The following is a 21847-nucleotide window of genomic DNA, read 5'->3' as shown; positions in this document are numbered from 1 at the left end:
GTTAGAAAGCACGTCAAAGTGCAAGTAGATAAATAGGTACCTCTCCGGCAGGAAGGTAAACGGCATTTCCGTGCGCTGCTCTGGTTCGCCAGAAGCGGCTTAGTCATGCTGGCCACATGACTCAGAAGCTGTATGCCGGCTCCCTTGGCCAATAAAGTGAGATGAGCGCTGCAACCCCAGACTTGGTCACAACTGGACCTAATGGTCAGGGGTCCCTTTAGCTTTAACATGGGGATTAGCAGCTAATAAAAGTTTGGGAGCCCTGTCACGACAGTCTTCAATAAAGACCAAGCCTACTGGCTGCTGTTTTGCTCTGGTATTCCTGGCTGGTGTCCTTGTTTTTTTGTCCAAGGGAGCCCTCAGATTTCTCCGCCCACATGAGGGTTCTGCTGTCCCTGTGCATCCTGCCCCCTGATGCCCCCAACCTCACCTTGCCTCATGGTGGCCAGGCCCTGCTTCAGAAGCCCCAACTTCCTATCCCCACCCCCAGCATGGAGGTGCTTTTCGCCTCAGACCCCAAAAAGGCGCCAAAATCCACACCACTCCCACCAAACAAAAACAAATCCTAGGGAGTGACTGCGCCTGCGCCCAGATGGCTCGAGCCGGCGAGACGAGGAGGCGGAGCTTCGTCCCTGCTTACCCATCGTCCGCCCCCCCGCTCCCGCCTCACTCCGGTTCAGTATATGCCCCTCGTCAGGGGGCTGAAAAGCTCTCTCGCTGGACGTTGGACGCGCATGCGCATTCCGCTTCTCGTCGCGCGCTGGTGGCTTTTGACAGTTAAAAAAAGGAGCGCGAGGGCCGGGCGGGAGTTGGGGGGGGAGGGGGAGGAGGAGGGGGCGGGGCCTCCCGTCCTGAAGTTTTGAGGAGAGAAGGAGGGAGCGGGCGGCGACTCTCCTCGGCTCCGCGCCAGGCGAGGCTGGGGTTTGGGTCCCGGCCAGCCTTCCCCCGGGCAGAGTCTGCCGTCCTCCTTCTCTCCCTGCTGCGTCCCCTCAGTGCGCTCGCCGGAGCTCTGAGAGGCGCCCGCGCCGGTAAGGATGGCGGGTGGGCGCTTCTCCCTTCGGAAAGAGGGACGGGTGTGAGGGAGGGGAGGGTGAGGCGACTCACTTCCAGAAGCCAGGGAGGCTGGTGCAGCCCCTGTCTCCGGGGGAGGGGGGGTTATAATGGTGCGATTAGCTCTGGGCTAAACGGTCTCACAGGAACCTCCCCCCCCCAATTTATATGGTTGCTCGGACTTCCAATGGGGTGGGGGGCTCCTCCAGAAGTTTCTGCTGGTTGGGGGGGGGGGGCTGTGGACCTTGTGGACGTCTGCTCCAAAGCTCTACCCCAAGGGTAACTATTGGGGGAAATTAGTGGAAGACCCCCCCCGCTTCTCTCTCCAGGGGGAGAAGGAGGTGGGGGAAACACGACTTGGTTTATTGCCATTGCCAGCAAGGCAGATGCCTCACACGTTTTGCATTTCACCTCAGGGTTTACATCCCCCCCCCCCCGCAGAAAAGGATAACGGCAACAACACTTCGCGCATCTGATTCGGTCCGCGAAAGCTTTATGCCACGTTTAGGGCTTTTAAGGCGCGCCCCCCCCCCCCAGACGCTCTTTTTGATTCTGTTGTCATTCTCGGTTCGCTTACCTGGGAGAGCGAGCCCTTTATGGGACATTGTGAAATTTACTTCCAAGTAAAAGTGCACAGGACTTTGGTTGTTCCCTTCCGATTTTTAGTGAAGCAGCTCTGCTACTGCAAGAGTAGTTCGGCTTCTATGCTGATGGTTTTACCGCATCTCCTTCGTTTCAAAGCGTGCTTGTTAAATTTAAAGTTGCGCCTCGTTTCAGTTTGTGTTTGTGCAAGCACCACACTTGAGCTGGATATACCACATACAATACATACCTTTTCTTGGGGGGGGGCGCGCGAAAAAACCCCACTATTCTTCCCATTTATACTTAATCTCTGTCGCTCCAAAGGGCAAGATCAGAACCAAGGTGTGGAAAGTTCAAGAAAGCAGATTGTGGCTAAACATTAGAAGAAACATCCTAACAATAAGAGCTATTCAACATTGGAAAAGACTGCCTTCCTTCACTAGATGTATTTGAGCGCACCCATCTGTCAGGGATGCTATTTCTGCATACTGCGCTGCAGTTCCTATACTAAGCAAGGGGTTGGATTAGATGACCTCCACAGTCCTTTCTAACTCTATTAATTCCATTTTCTCCATAGTTGTTGGATGCTGCTTTTATTTCAAGCCTTTCTTTGCTGTTTGACATTACAAGTCACCCCATCCTCTGCCCCCCTCCCTAACTGGACTGGAACAACTGCCATCACTTTTTCCTGTTCTTGCAGTGGCTAGAAGCTATTTATATCTTTACCCACCAAAGGTGTGGACAAAGCTGTTTAGTACAGTGGTACCACGGGTTAAGTACTTAATTCGTTCCAGAGGTCCGTTCTTAAGCTGAAACTGTTCTTAATTTGAAGCACCACTTTAGCTAATGGGGACTCCCGCTGCCGCCACGCCGCTGGAGCATGATTACTCTTCTCATCCTGAAGCAAAGTTCTTAACCTGAAACACTATTTCTGGGTTAGCGGAGTCTGTAACCTGAAGCATATGTAACCCAAGGTACCACTGTATAGATTATTTTACCTAGTGTTGTCCTGACAACTAAATAGTTTAAAGAATGTCAAAATGATGGCTCCCCACTCCAGTGCTTTGATACAGAGGTGAATAGGAGGATATAATATGTGTTTGTGTTTGTGATTGTATTTATCTGCTATAAGCATGCTTTGCAAGCAAGGAAAAAATTAGCCCTGCCCTATTCCAGGTGCCTGATTAGGGTGAAATGGCAGTGGCTAAAATGTGTTGGATGACCTTGAGAGTGAAATTGTAGGGATGCACTTCATTTGGAGGGTTATGGTTATTTAAAAGAGTAATGATATAGAAAGTTTGTCCTTTTTCTACACAGTAGAAATACTTGCATTCCAAACACTGCAGCTCTGCAGCGAGTGCTTTTTACCTTTAATAACTTATTTGGGAAAGGTTTGTAAATAGCAATCTTCAAGTATTAAATCTGAGGGGTCACTTTCTTTCTCAAAATCCAAAGATTCAGCCTGTCTTCTCCTTCAGAGCCAAACACTGACTTTCTTTTAGGCTTCCTTTCTCTATTATAGGTAATTGTAGTTACTTTGTGCGCTGAATCTGCTACTTTGAAAAGGGTAAAAAATGTTTGCAGTTGCCATTTGAATACATTGATACAAAAGTACCAGAATTACTTGTTCCTAAAGATTTGTAGCCATGTTAGCTGGTTGCAGCACAGCTGAAAATTTTAAGGTGCCACAAGACTTTGTTTTCCTCCCTGATGGTTGGCTAATGATTTGAGAATGGTGCAAGTTCTTTATCTTGTATTTTCTCCTTTGTTTTCCTTTAACTAGGTGAAGCAAGTGAACAGATGTATTTTGTTTTGGTAGTGATGGATTATTATTTTTCTCTCGTGGTGTGGGGTGGGGAGTGGGAACAAATAGGGGTGGAAAGTGGGATGAAATATATTGGGAAATTAATATTGGAAACAAATGGTCTTTTGGGAGAATCAAAAGGTGAAATGCTTTGGGAGAAGGCTAATTGGCAAAGAAATTGTTTTGGGAACCTGGCTTGTGCTTCAGATTCCAACTTTGCTCTGCTCACAGTGTGTTGTCTTGGGCAAGCCACTTGATTTTATCTGGTTCTGTACTCCAGTTTCCACTACTGGCTCATCAGATATCTCTGGGAAACTTACAAACATGACATGAGGGCAGCATCCACAACTGGTATTCATAGGTATACGATGTACATGGAAAATCGGGGTGGAGCAGAGTTAAGGGAAAGCATTGTGGGAGCGGCTTTCTAGCATATACGGGACATATAACAGTCCCAATTTTGGAGGTAATAGCTACCCCTGGTTGTGGGATAACGCTGCATTCTTTGACTTTTTGTTAGGTGCTAGCTCAGGAAAATGTGTTTTCTCTGTTCCAGTATTTTTGAAAGTTAAACAGTGCGCTTGAGTGTTTGTGTGTGTGCTGGCATGCTTCTGTTTGAGTTATTGTATATATTAAACTTTGTACAGTAATAACATCTAATTCGTATAGCAATCCATAAACACCTTTTATAGGATGGAAGACATGTTAAGAATATGTAGAGCAATTCTCCACCCAAGTTGGGATCAACCATATACAAACTTGTCTACATGTTAGCCAATATATTATAGGTTGTCCACAACCGGCACAAGAGTTAAGTGTCTTTAATTAGGGGCATGCCTGATAAAACAGAGGTTCAGGTAGGGCAGCTAGTTGCCATTAGCTAACCTGCTTTAAAATGATTAGCATAATCTTCCATTAAAAGAGGCAGAAGGGAGGTTAGAGGTAATGTTCCAAAAGTGCAGTGATGTTTGATGCCACCATAGCTAGTAACAAATAAATCATTTTATCTTGTTTTACAGACAAGACTCAGGCCATGAAACTTGCCTAATTGGAGTTTGGCAGGTGTTTGAACCTGTGCTCCAAATCCAGATTTGTTCACCACTAGTCTGTGCTGAGTTTATTACATCCTATGCTTACAGTCACCGTTTAGGTTTGTTATATATTGTTGTACAGAAGCTTTAAAATGATGTTAGCCTCATGAAAACTTTGCAAAACAGTGCCAATATAGTCAGCCTCAGAGCAAACAACTTTGTGGTAACATTAGTTTCTGATTGCCAAGCTACAAATCTTGGGTTTAAATTTTCAGCTGGCACAGAGCCCCAGAGCTTGCTGTGGTCAATGGGAGTGGAAAATTTTGTCTGAAAAGCCTTCACAGTGACAGGAGGGAGCATTTGGCTGTACAAAATGCTAAGAAATGGAGAGGTTTTGGAACATCAGCTTTCCACTAACATACTTGAGGGTAGTAGATCATGTGGCTAGGTTTTTTAAATACTTGTTCCTTAATTACAAAATTATTAATTTCTGTTCTGCTGCTTTAGAAAGGATAGGTTTTACGGAGGCTTACTTGTGTTAGTGGCTGTGCTTGAAGTTGTCAGCATTTTCTGTAGCCAACCAGTATTCATGGTGGTTAAAATACAGTCAGAAGGGCTGGGAAGAATGACTGTACTAAATTGCTTGCTGACCAGCATTCCTACTTAGTTGCAAGTTAGCTGTTTTTCAAAGCTAGCTTTAGTACTGGGCTTATACAAACTACTAGTGATTATCCTTATTCCCTGTTTTCATTGTTGGTAGGATCCTTGCCTTCAGCCTATCTGTGGTGAATAAAAGGTCTTGCCAACCCACCATATCTTGGAAGTATACTTTACTAACCAATACTTTGTGTGCAAGGCTGCATGGAGGAGTCAAGAAGTGTTCAGAGATTAACTCTTCCAGTTTCTACCAATATAATTTGCACAAACGTAGAATTTCCTCATATCAAGCCGGTCTTCACTGACACTACATTGCTATAAACTGAAAGCCATCTCAGCTACTCTGATTTAAACTCACTTTAGATTTCAGACAAACTGACAGCCAAGTTCCTTTATTGTGAAAGGCAGTTGCATTCCAATCATTCTTATTTTTTTTGGTCCTATTAGCCAGGGTTGTCTGAACTTTGTACTAAATAAATCAATCAAAAGTCTATACAAAGGTAACCTGAACTGTGCACCAAGAAAAATGGAATTATGTTACACAAATCAAGCTGATGTGCCTATATATTTTAACTTTTGTATACTATGTTCTGCTTCTGAGAATTATGGGAAGGGGTTGGAAAGCTTTTGGCAAAACTAGTTGTGAATTCCAGTTCCTATTCCAATAGGAAGAGCCTACTTTAAATTGTGCCCCGCCTCCAGTTGTTTGTTCTTTGTGCGAAAGCATAATTATTTTCAGTTTATTTTACAAATTCATAAACTGCTTCACAGCCTGTGGCCATCAAAGTCATGTACAACAGGATATTCAATATTCTACCTACACAGCAAACAGCAGCTTCAAGGAGGATGCTTTCTGTTTGTGTGAGAAATGATTAATCTACCCACACTGGTCCCTTTCTGAATTGGTGGTTTCTATGGCTGCAACTTTTTAAAAAAGTGGGAGATCTAACTTGCCTGCATTGCATCTTGTTTGGTGTCTGTGATGCTGAATCCTGTGCCCATTTTTAATAATAAAATAATAATAATAATAATACATACATACATACATACCTGACTGTGCTGCCCCAGCCACTTTATGTAGTATACACAAAGAGACATAAGTTTCCATTGATTCTGTATACTTGTGGATTTTCCCTTATACTCAGATGAAACACTCCTTTATCTGAAAAATCATGATGCTGTTAAACTTTTTTTTAAACCTGCCTAAACTATAAGGCATACAGTATTTGTGAATCTTGAAATGTTTATAACTTGAGGGGTACAAAGTGTGTGAGATGTTCGGCCATGATTTTTATTTCACAAAACTTCTAGAAGTGTTTTTCTGCTTTATATGTTTTGATGGAAAAGAGAGTATTACTCTTTGGTATAAATAGTTGTGGTTAGGGAAAAGGATAAAAATAGCTCATCAGCCATGGTGAGGCATAGCCAGAAGTTGAACTTGAGCAATATTTGGAATGTAAATCAAACTAGCAGGAAATTCCAAGTTAAAACTGGCATTTTGTCCTTACTTAACACACACATATGAACTTCCTGACTTTTCTCGGTTAATAACTCAAGACAGTTGCATTGCTTTAAGGTTTTTAAACAGTTCAAACCTAGCAGATTGGTTTTAAAGGGATGGTAGCACTTCTGCATGTAGAAGGAACAGGGTTCAGTCCTAAGGATCATCCAGTTTGGATCTTTGTCAGAAATCCTAAAGGAACAGTGTAGGGAGGAATATTAAAGTGTTGTACACCAGAAATTGTAGGATTGTTGTCTTGACGCTCTGTCCTGCTTGAAAAGCAATAAAATGATATACTCTTCCCTCTAACTGTTTAGATTGGGAACATGATGCAAATTGCTGAGTGAACACACCATACAAACACCTGATAAATTTAGCTTTGTGTGTTTTTGGATTATAATCTGCATGGATATTAGTGCTTTACACACACATGGGAGGGTCAGTGATATCTTTCTGCTGCATTTACATAGGTAAACACTTTCGAGAAACTTTGGATTTATGCATGCATCTTTTCGTTTCCTTGAAACATTTTAACTGTCATGTTCAGTGCTAACTATTCAAAGGGTATAATCTTCAAATCTGCATAGGGAAGAGCTGCTTGAATTCAAACTTTATGTTCACTCAAGCTGCCTGTGGGCATGCAGATGTCTCCTTCCCGCTGCATTTTACTCAGGTGTACCAGGTCTTGTTTCAGTGCTTTATACTCTGAATCATAAAGGTAAAGGGACCCCTGACTGTTAAGTCCAGTCGCGGATGATTCTGGGGTTGCGGCACTCATCTTGCTTTACTGGCCAAGGGAGCCAGCGTACAGCTTCCGGGTCATGTGGCCAGCATGACTAAGCTGCTTCTGGCGAAGCAGAGCAGCACACAAAAACGCCGTTTACCTTCCTGCTGGAGCGGTACCTATTTATCTACTTGCACTTTGATGTGCTTTCGAACTGCTAGGTTGGCAGGAGCAGGGACCGAGCAATGGGAGCTCACCCCGTTGCGTGGATTCGAACCGCCAGCCTTCTGATCAGCAAGCCCTAGGCTCTGTGGTTTAGACCACAGCGCCACCAGCGTCCCTTGGTCTGAATCATATTGGTGATTAAATATGAGCTTGAGCTTGCATGCCTAGCAGTTAGCTCAGAGACCAGACCAGACCAGATTTGATTTGATTTATTATATTTCTATGCCACTTTTCATTCAAATTCATTGAAAAGTGGCTTAGTAACAATAACATAAGAGAACATCCCAAAATGCAACATAAATAATATAAAATAATTAAATCTTCTATAAAACACCATTAACAAAACAACTAAAAAAAAAGATAAACAGCACAATTACAATAAAAGTCATAGGATTCATAAAGTACTACAGCATTCATAATTTATAAAAAATATTAACAACATTAACAAAACAGCAGCCAAAAAGTAAATTAAGCACAGTTGAATTCATCTACACACACTCCCCATCCCCATGACTCATAATCTTCTATTTTATTCAGTTCATTAAAATACACATACACATAATACCCATGGCAGTAGCTCCATTCTGAAGGTTCCTGGGGCTGTAGGGTGAGACAAGGCAGATGGGAAAAGCTATTGCCTGATGGCCAGTAGAGCTGAACAATATACTGATACATTGTTCAGTACCGGTTTCTAGACCACATGATGATAACCATTTAAAAATAATTGAGCTGGCAATAAATACATCGTGAAGCACACCGTGTGTGTGTACAACATGCCTTTGCCTGGAAGCAGCTGGCAGAAAGCACAGTTTCATGAAGCCACTGCTGATGCTGAATCGCTGACTTCCCTCCCAGACGACACTAAGTAAAAATAAGACCTACCACATTGCCCTGTGTTGCTCAACTTCTTTCCTCCCTTGCTCCCATCTATGTGTGTGCGTGCCTGACTTACCGCATGTCCAATCTCCATGCTCCTCTGCCCAGCTGCATGCCCAATCTTTATGCTCCCCACCTGCCTGATCTCCATGTTTCTTTGCCCACGGACACGCCTCATCTCCATGCTTCTTTGCTCACGGGCACACCTGATCTCCATGCTCCTTTGTCCAGCCGCAAATTGTGTTTTAATATTTAATTATTCTGTGGCAGGCTTGTTAGTGATAAAGAGCTCAGGAATTGGAAGCTGCAGCTGTGTTTGTGTTTCTTTAAGACTGGCTCCATTTTTCTCCAGAGCTGTTAACTTCATGGTGAAGCAGAATGCCATTCTAATGCAGCAAGAGAAGAGAAAGGTGTTCATGACTCTTGTGGAACTTAACATTTTTCATGAAATCAGAAGGAACAAAAACTGATACATTTAATTAATATGACAGAGCACGTGTGCAAACCTTAACATCAGAAATTTAATGCAGGGTTCTGCTTTGATCTGTATTAGTACATCTGCTGTCCATAATACCTAAACTGCAAACATGTGCAAGATTCTTTTCCAGAAGGGCAACAGGAAATGGCTTTTGTAAAACAGGGGGGGAAATCACACATATATTAACAGACAAATAATAGAGGTGTTTTTTTGGAGTGGGGCGGGTTAGGCTGTATGCCTGGCCCACTTCTAATTCTTGGAATAGCCAAGCTAACTTCCAGATGAGGCGATGGGCTGTTAAGAGGAATAAAGAAAGTGGCTTGGATGATCCCCTTCATCTCTTCTTCTTGCTGTCCCCGGGCCAGTCCATTTCACCTCCTGTCCCAAACTGCAAATCAGAGTCCTGCCACAAGTTTTTTATCTGGGGACACTTTCTTCAGGATCAGCTGGCTCAGTCTCCTTAAGTTGGTGGTCAAGAATTCCCCTCTCTGCTTACTTCCAACATCTCTCAAACACTTCATGGACCCAAACAAAGGCAGTTAAGCCTCCAATTGGCTCTTGCCCCACCCCCCAATCCCACAGGACCCTGGGTGATGCTGGCAAAGTAATAAGTGATAACTGTAATTCTGTTGACAGGCATAGGAATAGACACCACAGAGAAGGATTTCATCTGGAAAAAGTCTATCTTATTGTGCTTATTGGCTGGAGCATTAAATACTTGGCAACTTGCAAAAACTAGAATTCCAAAAAGGAATTCAAACCATTTTTTCTTGAGCATTGCACTAAAATAATTGGGTCTACACTATATTGTATATAATCCTGAAGCCCTTTACTAAACAAATATTTTATATTACCTCCATACCTTCTTTAGTATATTGCATTTTGTAAAAAAAATGTTTTGGGAATAATTGCCTTTGTAACCCTGATGAAGAGAGACCAAATTAAGTGTTGTCTCAAAACTGCATTAGCAGAGGAAACAGAATTGTAATTATGAATGAGTTCCTGATTGAAGCATATGATTAAGAAATTAAGGCTTCTTGGGCTTTTCATATAATATCAGTGTGGGTGTATGCACACACTTACCAGTAAATTCAGGTTGTACAATGAAAGTTGATTTGGCACTCTTGCAAAACAAATCTATTCCCCTGCCATGGCCTTTTTGTGATAAGGAAAATGCAGTGAAAAGTGTGTGATAAAGATTTATTGACTCAGCATCGTCTAACCTCCCCACAAATAAATTGGAATGAATGCTCAGTGAATAGCTGTCATTGTCTAAGCTCTCTGCAAACTTTATGCAAACAATACAATAATGAATCCTCTACTGTATAAGCAAGCTGTTTGGAAGTGCCTGCAGACACTAGGATACAAATATCACGCACAAATATGTTTTCTTTGTGTACCTATCAAAATAAGCTCTTGCCCTGTATCCTTGCTTTTTGTAGCCACTGATAATACAAGCTTGTCAATATCAGCAATTTGGGGTAGAGAAAATGCCTTTCTTTTTTTTGTCTCTACCCTGCATTATTGTAAATTACAGCAAATAAAGTAGAAATATATTGCATATCCATATTTGTATAAGGTGAGTCCCCACAATTTTTTTGGCTATCCAGAATTGGTCTCTCCCTTTTGGATTTGTCATCTTTGCCATTCGTTAAGAACCACTAGGGTCCAAGGTATAAGATGTCTAGGGCTGATGAAAATATCTATTATGCTCATTTAAAACCAGTTTCACTATTCTAGTAATAAAACCCTGGGAGTTACAGTTCTGGGAAAGTGCTGTGGTTTGGAGGTTCTCCAGTTTATTCACAATCACAATTTCAGGGATTCCTCGAAGGCTTGAAACTGGTCTAAGTTTGTCATGGGGATATGCTCTTAGAAAGATAGTACTCATTTTCTTACACATTTCATTTTCTCTTTTTAAACAGATGATTTGCAAGTGAGACTTCAGCTGTGTATCTCCAACTTGTTCCAACAAGATGTTTACAACGAATCCTGCAAATTGGGTTACATTTGAAGACGAACCCCTATTCCATTCTCCTCAGAAAGCAGGGGGAAGTCATAGTGCCTGCAAAGCAAATGGGCTTAAACTCCATCTGCCTAAAATGCCTGATTCCTTGAGCCAATCTCCATCTTCCAGCAATCCTCCTCTCTCCTCTCCTGTAGTTGACTATTACTTTAGCCCTGGACCTCCTAGCAATTCTCCACTATGTACACCCACTAAAGATTATTCAGTCAGCCCTTTATTTTCAAAATCTGGAATTCAGCACCTTTATCCTATTCCAGAGTTGTCATCCAACATTAATATTCTGCCAGTGGGTGGGACATCTTCTCAAAAACTGACTGGTACCTCTCAGGCTCAGCACCACTCAGAATGTTCAGTCTCAGAGCCATTAGATGGTGCAAATGCCACTCATCAGGAAAGCGCAAAGAAACCAGAAGATTCCCTGGAATCAGAAACATTCTTCCAATACATTCAGAATGACTGTGCTTTTGCTAGTCCATTTTGGTCAGAAGATTCACCAGATACATCCATCAATGTGCACAAAAAGGATGCAAACCTTGAAAAGGATAGTAGCTCTTCCAGTGAAAAGGACAGGTTCCCTGATCAGAAAAGTCTCAATCAGGGATCATTCCACTATATTTGTGAGAGGCTTGAGCACTTGCAAACTGATACTTCAGATAATGAAAGGACTCTGACAGCCATGCCATACATATATACGGGAGATGGCTTTTCTTCGTTTCTTCCACACAGCCTCTTCAGCAGCCAAAGAAAAGATGGCTGGCCTTTCATGTTGAGGATTCCCGAAAAGAAGAATATGATGTCATCAAGGCAGTGGGGGCCTATATACCTTAAGGTCTTACCTGGAGGAATCCTACAAATGTATTATGAAAAGGGCCTTGAGAAACCTTTCAAAGAATTTCAGCTGCAGCCATTTTGTAAACTTTCAGAACCCAAGCTAGAGAATTGCAGTATCTCTGGGAAAATCCATACTGTGAAAATTGAGCATGTGTCTTATGTGGAGAGAAAGAAGTATCATCCCAAAGCTGAAGTGGTTCATGAACCAGAGATAGAACAGATGCTAAAGCTGGGAACGACTGATTACAATGACTTCACTGACTTCCTGGTGATAGTGGAGGAAGAGTTAATGAAGCTTCCTGTTATTTCAAAACCAAAAAAACACTATGAAGAACAGGAAATGATCCTGGAGATAGTGGACAACTTTACAGGGAGGATCACTAAAGCAGAAGGGAAGCTAGTTGAAAGTGCTGTCATCACCCATATTTATTGCTTGAGTTTTGTGAATGGAAACTCTGAGTGCTTTTTGACGCTGAATGATCTGGAGCTTCAGAGCAAAGATGAGCAATACTTTGAAAAGGATGCGAAAAAATGGATTGAAATAATTGACTATCACTTCCATCAATGTGTGAAAAAACAAGAATTTGAGCAGTCAAGGATAATTAAATTTACACCTACAGAAGGCTGTAGGTTAGAACTGATGCGTTTCAGGACATGGTATAATGGAGCTGATCTTCCATTTTCTGTCAAGGCCATGGTGGTAGTACAAGGAGCTTATGTTGAACTGCAAGCTTTCATAAACATGTCCTCTTCTGCTCTGACTTCAGTGCATTCAAATTCCATGAAACCCTGTGAAAGTATTATGGTACACTTTCCTATTCCCTCACAGTGGATTAAAACTCTTTGGACCATGAACCTCCAAAGACAGAAGTCTCTGAAAGCAAAAATGAACAGAAGAACATGCCTTGGCTCTTTAACTGAGATTGAATCTGATCCTGTAATACAGGTCTCAATTGGAACAGCCAAATATGAAAGTGCCTATAGAGCTATTGTGTGGAAGATTGACAGACTTCCCGATAAAAACTCAAGTAAATATTTGTTTTATATAAAGATTTTTTCTAAAAATGGTATAAAGCTGTGCTGAAAGGGAATTGCATTTTCTCATAGTGGGTTAACAATATGACAACTCCAGAGATTTTACTGGCCAATTGATTAAAATGTATGGTATGAAGGCTGCAGATGGTGAATTGTGTGTGCTATTGAGCTGGGAAAAAGAAAGATACTCTTGATATAGCACACATTCCTGTGCTTTAGAAATCTGAATATTTTAACCACACCAACCTAACAAAGCAGCTTTGATAGATGCTTGATTCAAGCCAAGTGATAATTAGGCCTGCTTTTCACATTCCGTTTAAGAAGTCTTGGCACCTTCATATTTGAAAGTGTTTATTTTGTTTCGTATTCTGGGATTTTTCTTTATTAGATCCAGGAATCAAACTCCCTCTCCCTAGGTGGCTACAATTAACTTCTGTAAATTCACTGCGTGTACTACAATGTATTGGAAAAGGAAGTGTGTAGGGGTAAGAATTTCTAAATTGTTCTGGAACTGGTGTCTTTCTATCTTGGACATCCAAATAAATTTGGTATTACCTTTCCAGGTATGAAGTGCATCTCTGCGTCTTCAAAAGTATGCAAAAGTAAAAAAAAAGAATTTCATGTTAGGCTGCAGGAAGAAATTCTGTTGTCCTTGGAAATTGCAATTCATAGAAGCCAGTCTATGGCTGATCTTTTGCATTACTTTGAAGGTGATATAAGAATATAATTTACTTATGGTCCACAGACAACAAATATAAAAAGTTACAGAATGTAAAATATGTATGATCATTAAAAGCAAAAATGAGAAAGTAATAATAGCTTGTCTAATTGCTGTTTTTAGAAATATTGCAACTTACTGAGAAATTTAAAAATAGAGACCTCCCTAAAATGATAAGAAGGAGGTACACATTGAAACACGCAACAGCCTTTTTTGCTTTCATGTTGCATACTCATATTTGTGTGTACCACACACTAAAAATAGCATGTGTTTTTAAAAAATGTATTCTGTGAGCTTTTGCATTATGTTTGCTAAGTAAAAGCATAGTCATGCAGCATAGTTAACCGAAAGAGCCAAAGTTCAACACATGGCAGTGAAACCCCACACCTCATTTTGTAGTATGAATTCTTCCAGTACAGTGGTACCTTGGTTGTCAAACTTAATCTGTTCCAGGAGTCCATTCGACTCCCAGAACAATTCAAAAACCAAGGCACGGCTTCTGATTGGCTGCAGGAGCTTCCTGCACTCAATCGGAAGCTGCGCAAGCCGCGTCGGACGTTCAGCTTCCGAAAAATGTTCGCAAGCTGGAACACTCATTTCTGGGTTTGCGGCATTCGGGAGCTGATTTGTTCAGAAGCCAAGCCGTTTGACAACCAAGGTACCACTGTAAATGAATTTGAATAATTAGTTCTGTTGGCATCTCTTATTCTTCTATGTTGTTCCCTTAGAAAGCTCAAACCAGAGACAAACACTGCTTAAGTATGCCTAATCAGTGTTTGTCTCTGGTCTGAGCTTTCTACAGGAACAACATGGTAGAATAAGAGATATATTTATGCAAAATAGAACTTTTTGTGGTATTCCTGTTTCTGAATTTTGGAAATATGTGGTCTGGAGTGCCCATTGTAAAGAATATCGTCCTTTTTCTCTCTATCTACTGACATAGCCTCTATCAACCAAAAGAGAGCAGTATTGTAACAGTTAGATGGCTGTACTGCCAGCCTTTTCTTGAGATTCTTGAGTTCTGTTAAGTCCATTGCAGCTGACATACTAGATCTACTTTGGAAAGAAATATCCTCTAGTGCTATGCTGGTGGACTAGCTAATGCATTCAGTCCACGTTAGTGCTGGAATATCCACAGTGACAAGAGACGGCCTCCAGTTACACTTCTGTTCTACTAATATTTCATTATATAAATATCTAGTGTAGCACAAGCACTCAAGCTTTTTATCATAGCCAAGTATGCTATAACCTTTCCCCCAGTGATAGGGGAAGTGATCTAATATAATACAGGATATAATCCTGTATATGCCTGCTCAGCAGTAAGTTCTGTATTTCAGTCTTAGTTGAAATTGAAGGTGTGGAGCAGTTTGAGATTATATATGGTCCTGTTTGTTTGTGTTTTCAACATACAAAAATAACTTTTAAAATGATGTAGCTTTAGTAATAATTTAAAATACTCTTCTGTTATTATGATTTAAAAAATACTGCTATGAAGGCCTGTTCATATGATAGCCAGGTCCTTGTCTATGGGAAAAGCCTGCATAGAATGGCTCCATTTGGTTGCCAGCCAGCCAGTCATTGAGAGTCATTAGGGAGTTGGCTGTCACATTCTTCAGTAACATAATAATAGAGTGCAGCCCTATATGTTGTATATTGCAGTAGGCAAGCCTTTCAGGGTATAAAAGTATAAATAATAGTAACTTGAGTTTGCATCAAAATAAAAGAACTGAAACCGTCAGGTGAAAGGTACACTGGCCATTGTAACAATCTGATTTCAGAAGTACACCGGGGTATATGATTTAAACCCACTTTGTATGTGGTGGCGCACACATACATACATACTTGCTAGCTCTCTGGAGGAGACACTTAGTGTCCTCTGGTGATTAGGATGATTCATCTCTCCCAGGAATGTATGTAGGTATATTTGTGCATCTTTAAATATGCTGGGGATGGGACAGATGAAAATACTATATCATAACTTTAAAACAACTCTTTAACTAATACAAGGACTAAGTTTCCCTTTGTCACTTTAGTGGGGTAGATTTTAAAACTGCATAAGAGCAAAGTTAAGTGAAAGTGTTACTTGGAAGAGTTGCTAGCGATAGATAAATAATGGATTTCCCCTGCATTGAAAAAGATTTTAAATTTGAAACAATTGTAATCAATTATGAAAGTGAAGTCTGCTTATTGTTTAATCTAAAGGTCAACGAGGGAAATAAGATAAGGCCTAGCTCATATGCATGTTTCCAGACTACAGCAAGACATTTGCAGTTATAGACATTTGTCTATATCAAGACATTTGCAGTTTTTGAGAGGCCACAGCCAACATTGCTATGCTGTTGTCATGTCATAGCCCTTTTCAAATGTTTAGCTTACACAATTAATGTATGTGTTTATGGAGGCATGGAGTCTTTTAGCATCCTCCTGTGTGACACATTTTCCCCAATTTGACAAAAGGAAAATTGAGTCTGCAAGCAAGGTCTTCAAGTCCCTGGGTTCAGTCTGGAATCTATAGTAATGAAAATGAGTGAGATCCAATGTTGTGTGAATGGGTGTTCATCCAGAATGCATAAAGTTTCCAATTCCAAAACAAATACAGCTTTGCATGAGGAAAAGAATGACAGCTTGCTAATCCTATTGTTGATAGGATGTAAATATGGCAGAAATGTGACTTTAACTCAAAACTATGGGAGAAATGTGACTTCAGATCCAAATTGAAACAATGATCCCTTAACCACAATCTTTCTTAATCATTTTTAAATGAAATCACATGGGGTCTAGTTCCTAGATTATTTTCACATTGGATTTTCCAATAACTGCTGGTAATATGTCTGCCTTGTTCCAGGGAATGCTTTCTTGGCAGCATGGCCTCACTGTTCTTCTTTTCAAGCTTATAGTAAATTGTTAAAGGATTTGATATAATGGAGAACATAAGCAAACAAAATTAAGAGTAAAAATCCCACCCCTGGTCTAATACATGCTGTGAGTCGTCAATGTGGAATGCCAAAATGAGCTTTTGAGTGTTTATTTTATGGGATTTCTGGTTGGTTTGTTTCCATATCAGTTATGATTATTAGGTAACAATCCATGGAACTCCAACGGTTGCCTGAACAGTTGGACACTCTGCTTACATAACATTACCTGGCATTTATAGGGACAATTTCCTAAATGATATTCCCCACCTTCTTATTGTGCTGTTGCATTTCCCTCATATTGCAAATGAAAAGATCTGAGGCTGGGAGAGTGTCTTTGAAGTGGGAACAGTGAACTACTGTATAAAGTAGTAATAAGAGATTGTGAAGTGTTATGTACATAAAAAATAGGACTGTTGCCTCCTTAAAATTTTAGTTGATTGACTCTATGCATTACAGTACTAGAATAATTAAATATGCATACATTAGCATTTTGAGTAAGAAACATTTTTCTGCATACTTTTTGTTTTTTTAGATGGCATATGTATGAATTTCAACATTTTAAGTCAGTCCCTACTGTGTAAGAGAGGAGAGGGAATACTACTTCTAAGTTGGCGCCTGCCTCCTGCTGTTTTTGTATTAGAAATCTTTCCTTTTCTGCCTGATTAGAAAAGATGCCCTGATTACTTGGCTAAATGTACATTCCTAATCAAGTGCTGGAAAAATATAAATAGTGTTTAAAAATTGGGTGAAACATTGTATGCAGATGCCTCCATTAAAACTTCCTTGGGTGATGTTTGTAGGAGAGAATGCAGAGAGAGGAAGAGAGAGGCTAACTCCTCCCCACTCTTGCCATAAGACTCTTATGCTAGATTGCTTCTACTTTGAAGCTGCTTTTTATTTCAAAAAGGATCAGTTTAGGTTGAAGTACACATGTTTGTGTTTACTATATCCTTCACTGAAGATAAAATTCCCAGTTTACTACCTCTTTCTGATACCCAAGACATACTTCACTGCATACTGTATTTTAACATACCCATTTTGGAATTTTAATGATTATCCATATACTTAAGATGCATTCTAAAGTAAATTCCATCAGATTCAGTTGAATCATGAGCATCTCCACTTAATCTCTGCTAGAGGCTTCTTGTAGAAGCACTTGTTGTTTGATGATGTCAAATCCTGTATCATTAATTTTAAGCCTCAGATCTTCAGGCATCCTGGCCAACATTTTCATACATTGGCAAAGCTTTGTGATGAGTAAAGCCTCTTGGTGGTTTAAACAGTTCTCGGTGAAGTTTTTTTGGTTGCTCTTACATGAACAAAGTTTGCACATTAATGGAGTACAATAAGCCCGCAGCTTATGCACATTTAACTTGCGCAAATTAAGATTTACGCACTTGGCAGAGAAAAAAAAGTGGAAAGAGGACAGGTGTCCAGGGAAAAAAGATTTTGGCAATCCCACCCACCATTGAACCCAATATGCTTTGACGTGATTTTGGCTTTAGGCACGATTTCCGGAAGATAACCCCCGCATAAGTTACGGACTTAGTGTAATTGCCTTAATTCTTTTCTTGCTTGTTTCTGCAGGGAGCTTTTTGCTATAGAAGCATTCACAAAATAAATAGAAACTGTATGATTTAATAACTGTAGTTTTCTAAATAGTTGCCACTGAGAAAGGTGATGCCTTAAGGTTGTAGTCATACTCAGAGTAGACCCATTCAAATTAATGTCCTTGGCTAAATTACCTCCCTTAATTTAAATGGGTCTATGCAACCTATAAAGTATAACTGTTCTGTGCCTGAACCTGAGCTTCTGTTTCTTTATCAACCATATTGACAAGGCATATTGACAACCATATTGTCAAACCATATTGGTACATTGGTGTACAAGTGACTACACTCCGACAGTAACTTGCAGATGGGAAAATTAAGGGGCAAAAGCCCATCTGGACTATGTGTTAGAATGAAGGTGTTTGGTGGGGATTACTGATGATGGAGTATACTTGAAATGGTGAATAATTTCATGTAATATAGAGCTATTTGTGATGGCGAATTATAAAAGTGTTTCTAGCCTTCTGAGATACAAAGAGCAGCTTTGAATGGGAGCAAATGCTCCTTTTTTTAAACCAGGCATTGGTGGTGCTTGTGACCTGCTGAGCTACTTTCCTCTTTCATTGGGTTGCTCTGCTTAATCACAGCTTAGCAAAAACCTCCAGTAACTTGATTGTTCTCTCAGCTACTTGTCTTGCCTAAATTCCTGTGACATTCCCTCCATCCTTTTCTCAAGGTCCAGATCATCCGCACAGTTTGTCCTACAAGCTAGAACTTGGATCGGATCAGGAAATCCCCTCTGATTGGTATCCCTTTGCCACAGTGCAGTTTGTTGTGCCTGATGCATGTGCTTCCGGAACTGAAGTTAAATCATTGGGCATCGAGAGTGACATCCAACCCCAGAAACATGTGATACGTAAAGCATGTTACAACTGCCAGGTAATCTTCTTGTCCTCTTGTTTTGTTCTTTAGCCTTTTGGAACATCAAGGCAACAAAGCAAGTCAGGCAGCTATGCAAGGAAGCATCAGCTAAAATGGTCACGAAGGCACAATAAAGGCATTCTGGGCCATGAGCTAACTGTCAGTAGGGTATATTTTGTAAAAACCTATAGCTCAAGAACTGAATCCTAGAGATACTAAGCCTGTAGGAACTTAAGTTTTCAGTTCTACTGTAGCATGGCAGCTTTGAGGGACTGCAGTAAAATGCAAAGATAAACCTATTTTGGGACAGGGGGGTAAGGAAACTGAAATATAGTTTCACACCGTACAGACTTAGCCAGTGAAAAAGCAGTTTAAAACTGAAACGTGTAGGGTTAGCTTTCAACTCAAACTCAGAGTAGGATTCTGTTTACTGAAGATTGATACCTGCACTGCCGAAAATTGATATATGTTTTACCTATTATGTTGTCGGTTTTTAAATTTCTGCTTCAGTATTGATTGTTTTATATTTATAGCATTGTAACCTGGGGTCCTAGGACAAAGGGTAGGATGTAAGTTTAATCAATAATAGTATTTACTTTTCCTCTTGTTCTTATATTTTGTTTTCTACTTGGGGTATGTATCTGATGAGGTAGATTTTGATAAACCTCATGCACTCTGCAACTTTTAATTTGCAACAAAGTGCTGCAGGATGTCTTGTGTTCTTATGCTATAAACAAAAATGGCTTCTACTCTAGCAGGTGATTGCTGGTTGCACAAGTCCTGGTTCATTATTGTCATCTAATTTTTAATAGGATTAGAATGCCAGCTATTGGCTCACTGGGTATAGTGTCAAGAGCTACAGTAATGTTACTGCTTTGTAAAAAGAATACAACCTTTTTGCTTTCATATTACAGGTTGAAATTGAGAAGAAATGGATAAGGCTTGATGGCGAAGATTCCAATAAATGTGGCAGTTGTCAAATGCAGTAGTGAGGAATCGAACTGAAGAGTCTGTTGTGCTGCTAGGACTGTGGGGGAAAGTACTTTATATATTGCCTCCAAATGAGTTTGCAAGGCAGTGGATTACAGCATATTCTCTGCAGTTTGTCATGTTGAAAGACCAGATGCCATTGGAAGTTTGTGCTCCTAACTTAGCTTACTGACCAATGTTATCCTTTAAAAAGCTAAAGCACACAAAGTCAATTCACAGTATCTTGAAAATTAGTGGCACTTGATATGAACTCTTGTAAGGCAGTTGCATATGAAGCATTTAGACTTAACATCAAATATATATTTTGCCCTGGTCCAGAAAGGTAAATTATAAATTTCAAATTAAGTTATGTATTACAGTAAGCCTGCAACTTATGTGGGGGTTATATTCCGGGGATTGCACCTAAAGCCAAAATTGTGTACAGTCCAAACACTGTTCAGTGTGGGGTGGGATTGCCAAAGTCATTTTTATAGAATCATAGAGTTGGAAGGGACCCCAAGGATCATCTAGTCAAACCTCCTGCAGTGCAGGAATAAGCAGCTGTCCCATACAGGGATCAAACCTGCAACATTGGCGCTATCAGCTCTAACCAACTTAGCTGTCCAGGCTGATTCCTGGAACCCCACCTTTCCACTCCCTTTTTATTTATTTTTTTTTGTCATGAACACATAGCTGAATGCAAACAAGTTAAACGTGCATAAGTTGTGCACATACTGTATATATATTTTTGTAGGTACTTTGTGAATGTAATCATATGTCTTACTCTTCCCAGTATTGGTAAATAATGCAAGCCTAAAGTATATTGAAAAGGGGTGTCATTTGGCAGAGCAGATAAAAGTTTCAGTGGCTCATAAATGGCATCTTTTTGGATTATTCCACTATATTATTCCTGTACAGAGGAATATGTGTATGAAAAATGTTACTTTTGAATTGCAAATCTACACTGGCTTTCAGAATAGTTAATGTCAGGAATTTAATTCATTGCTTTCAGTATTTCTTTGAAATCTATTGCATACATTCTTCCACACAGGAAGGCATACCATGTTTCAAATAGCTAATAAGTGCTGCTCTTTTGGCCTCTCCTGTTTGAATGTGTAAATGGAAGTTTTTTCCTTTCATTCTTTGGAAGGGGACTCTGCCTGGGCTCATGGGGGGGGGGAGGCATTGTGGGTAATAAAAATTCTTGACCTGAAAGGATGAGGCAAAGTTTTCATTTCAGGATCTTGGACAGAACAGAGTTATTTTTAACACATTGCCAACTATTATGAATTATTTTGGATCTCCAACAGGAACAGATGTTACATCTGGAACAAAAGCATGTCCTGAATTGCTAGTCAAAGAAGCTATAAGATCCAGGAGACTCCAGAAGAACGTGGAAAGCGAGATGTTCCTTTGCGTTGCCAGCTGAGCTAGAGTTTGCTTAAGGGGTGTGCCACAGAAGACTTCTAAGTCTAAAGGAAATATGAAACTGTAAATGCTTTGACAATCACCTTAACCTTTTAGATGCTGACTTTTAAGCTTGTAGGACAGTTCTATTTGTCCCCTTGTGGGAGACATCATCTTTGTTCTTTGCTTTTTGAGGCCTTTCTTGTATACTCTAGAAGCCAGAGAAGTGTCTGTCTCTGTTTTAATCTGTATTGATGGATTTCTGCTTTATTGCGATTGCTCTAGATGATATATTTGCTGTGTGTAAGTCTTTTTGGAATAAAGCTGTAATAGCATACTTCATCTCACTTTAATATTTTGTCCCTGCTGCAGATATTAAATATGGACCTTAACACTTCAGCTAATTCGCCCCAAAGGGAAAATGATTTAGAATAAATTGAGTTTTATTAATCTGGGAAAACATAGTTTATATTATAATTCCAGTTCAATGGAAGTGGATATTAAGTTACAGTCTCAATTCTCTATGTAGCTTTGTCCCAACAGTTAA

General features: G+C 40.3%; 1 protein-coding gene across 2 annotated transcripts; it reads left to right on the top strand.

The window, feature by feature from the left end:
• Nucleotides 1-843: 843 nt before the first annotated feature.
• Nucleotides 844-21642, top strand: LOC309365668 (stonin-1-like). Of its 2 annotated transcripts, XR_014166243.1 has the most exons (5): nt 844-1028; nt 10854-12813; nt 18740-18942; nt 19839-20236; nt 21204-21642. XR_014166243.1 is itself a non-coding variant. In XM_081903961.1 (4 exons), exons 2-4 carry the CDS (start codon nt 10905-10907, stop codon nt 19911-19913), a joined length of 2187 nt encoding a protein of 728 aa, XP_081760087.1. In that variant the 5' UTR covers nt 844-1028; nt 10854-10904; the 3' UTR covers nt 19914-21642. The 2 variants fall into 2 exon arrangements, 1 of the variants encoding a protein (XP_081760087.1); XM_081903961.1 differs by having other exon boundaries at nt 19839-21642.
• The last annotated feature ends 205 nt before the right edge of the window (nt 21643-21847 follow it).

Source organism: Podarcis melisellensis (genome assembly GCF_964234715.1).
Source record: "Podarcis melisellensis genome assembly, chromosome: 3".
Classification (NCBI taxonomy): Eukaryota; Metazoa; Chordata; class Lepidosauria; order Squamata; family Lacertidae; genus Podarcis; species Podarcis melisellensis.
The sequence above is the reverse complement of the archived record's forward strand: the minus strand, read 5'-3'. Positions and strand labels throughout refer to the sequence as shown.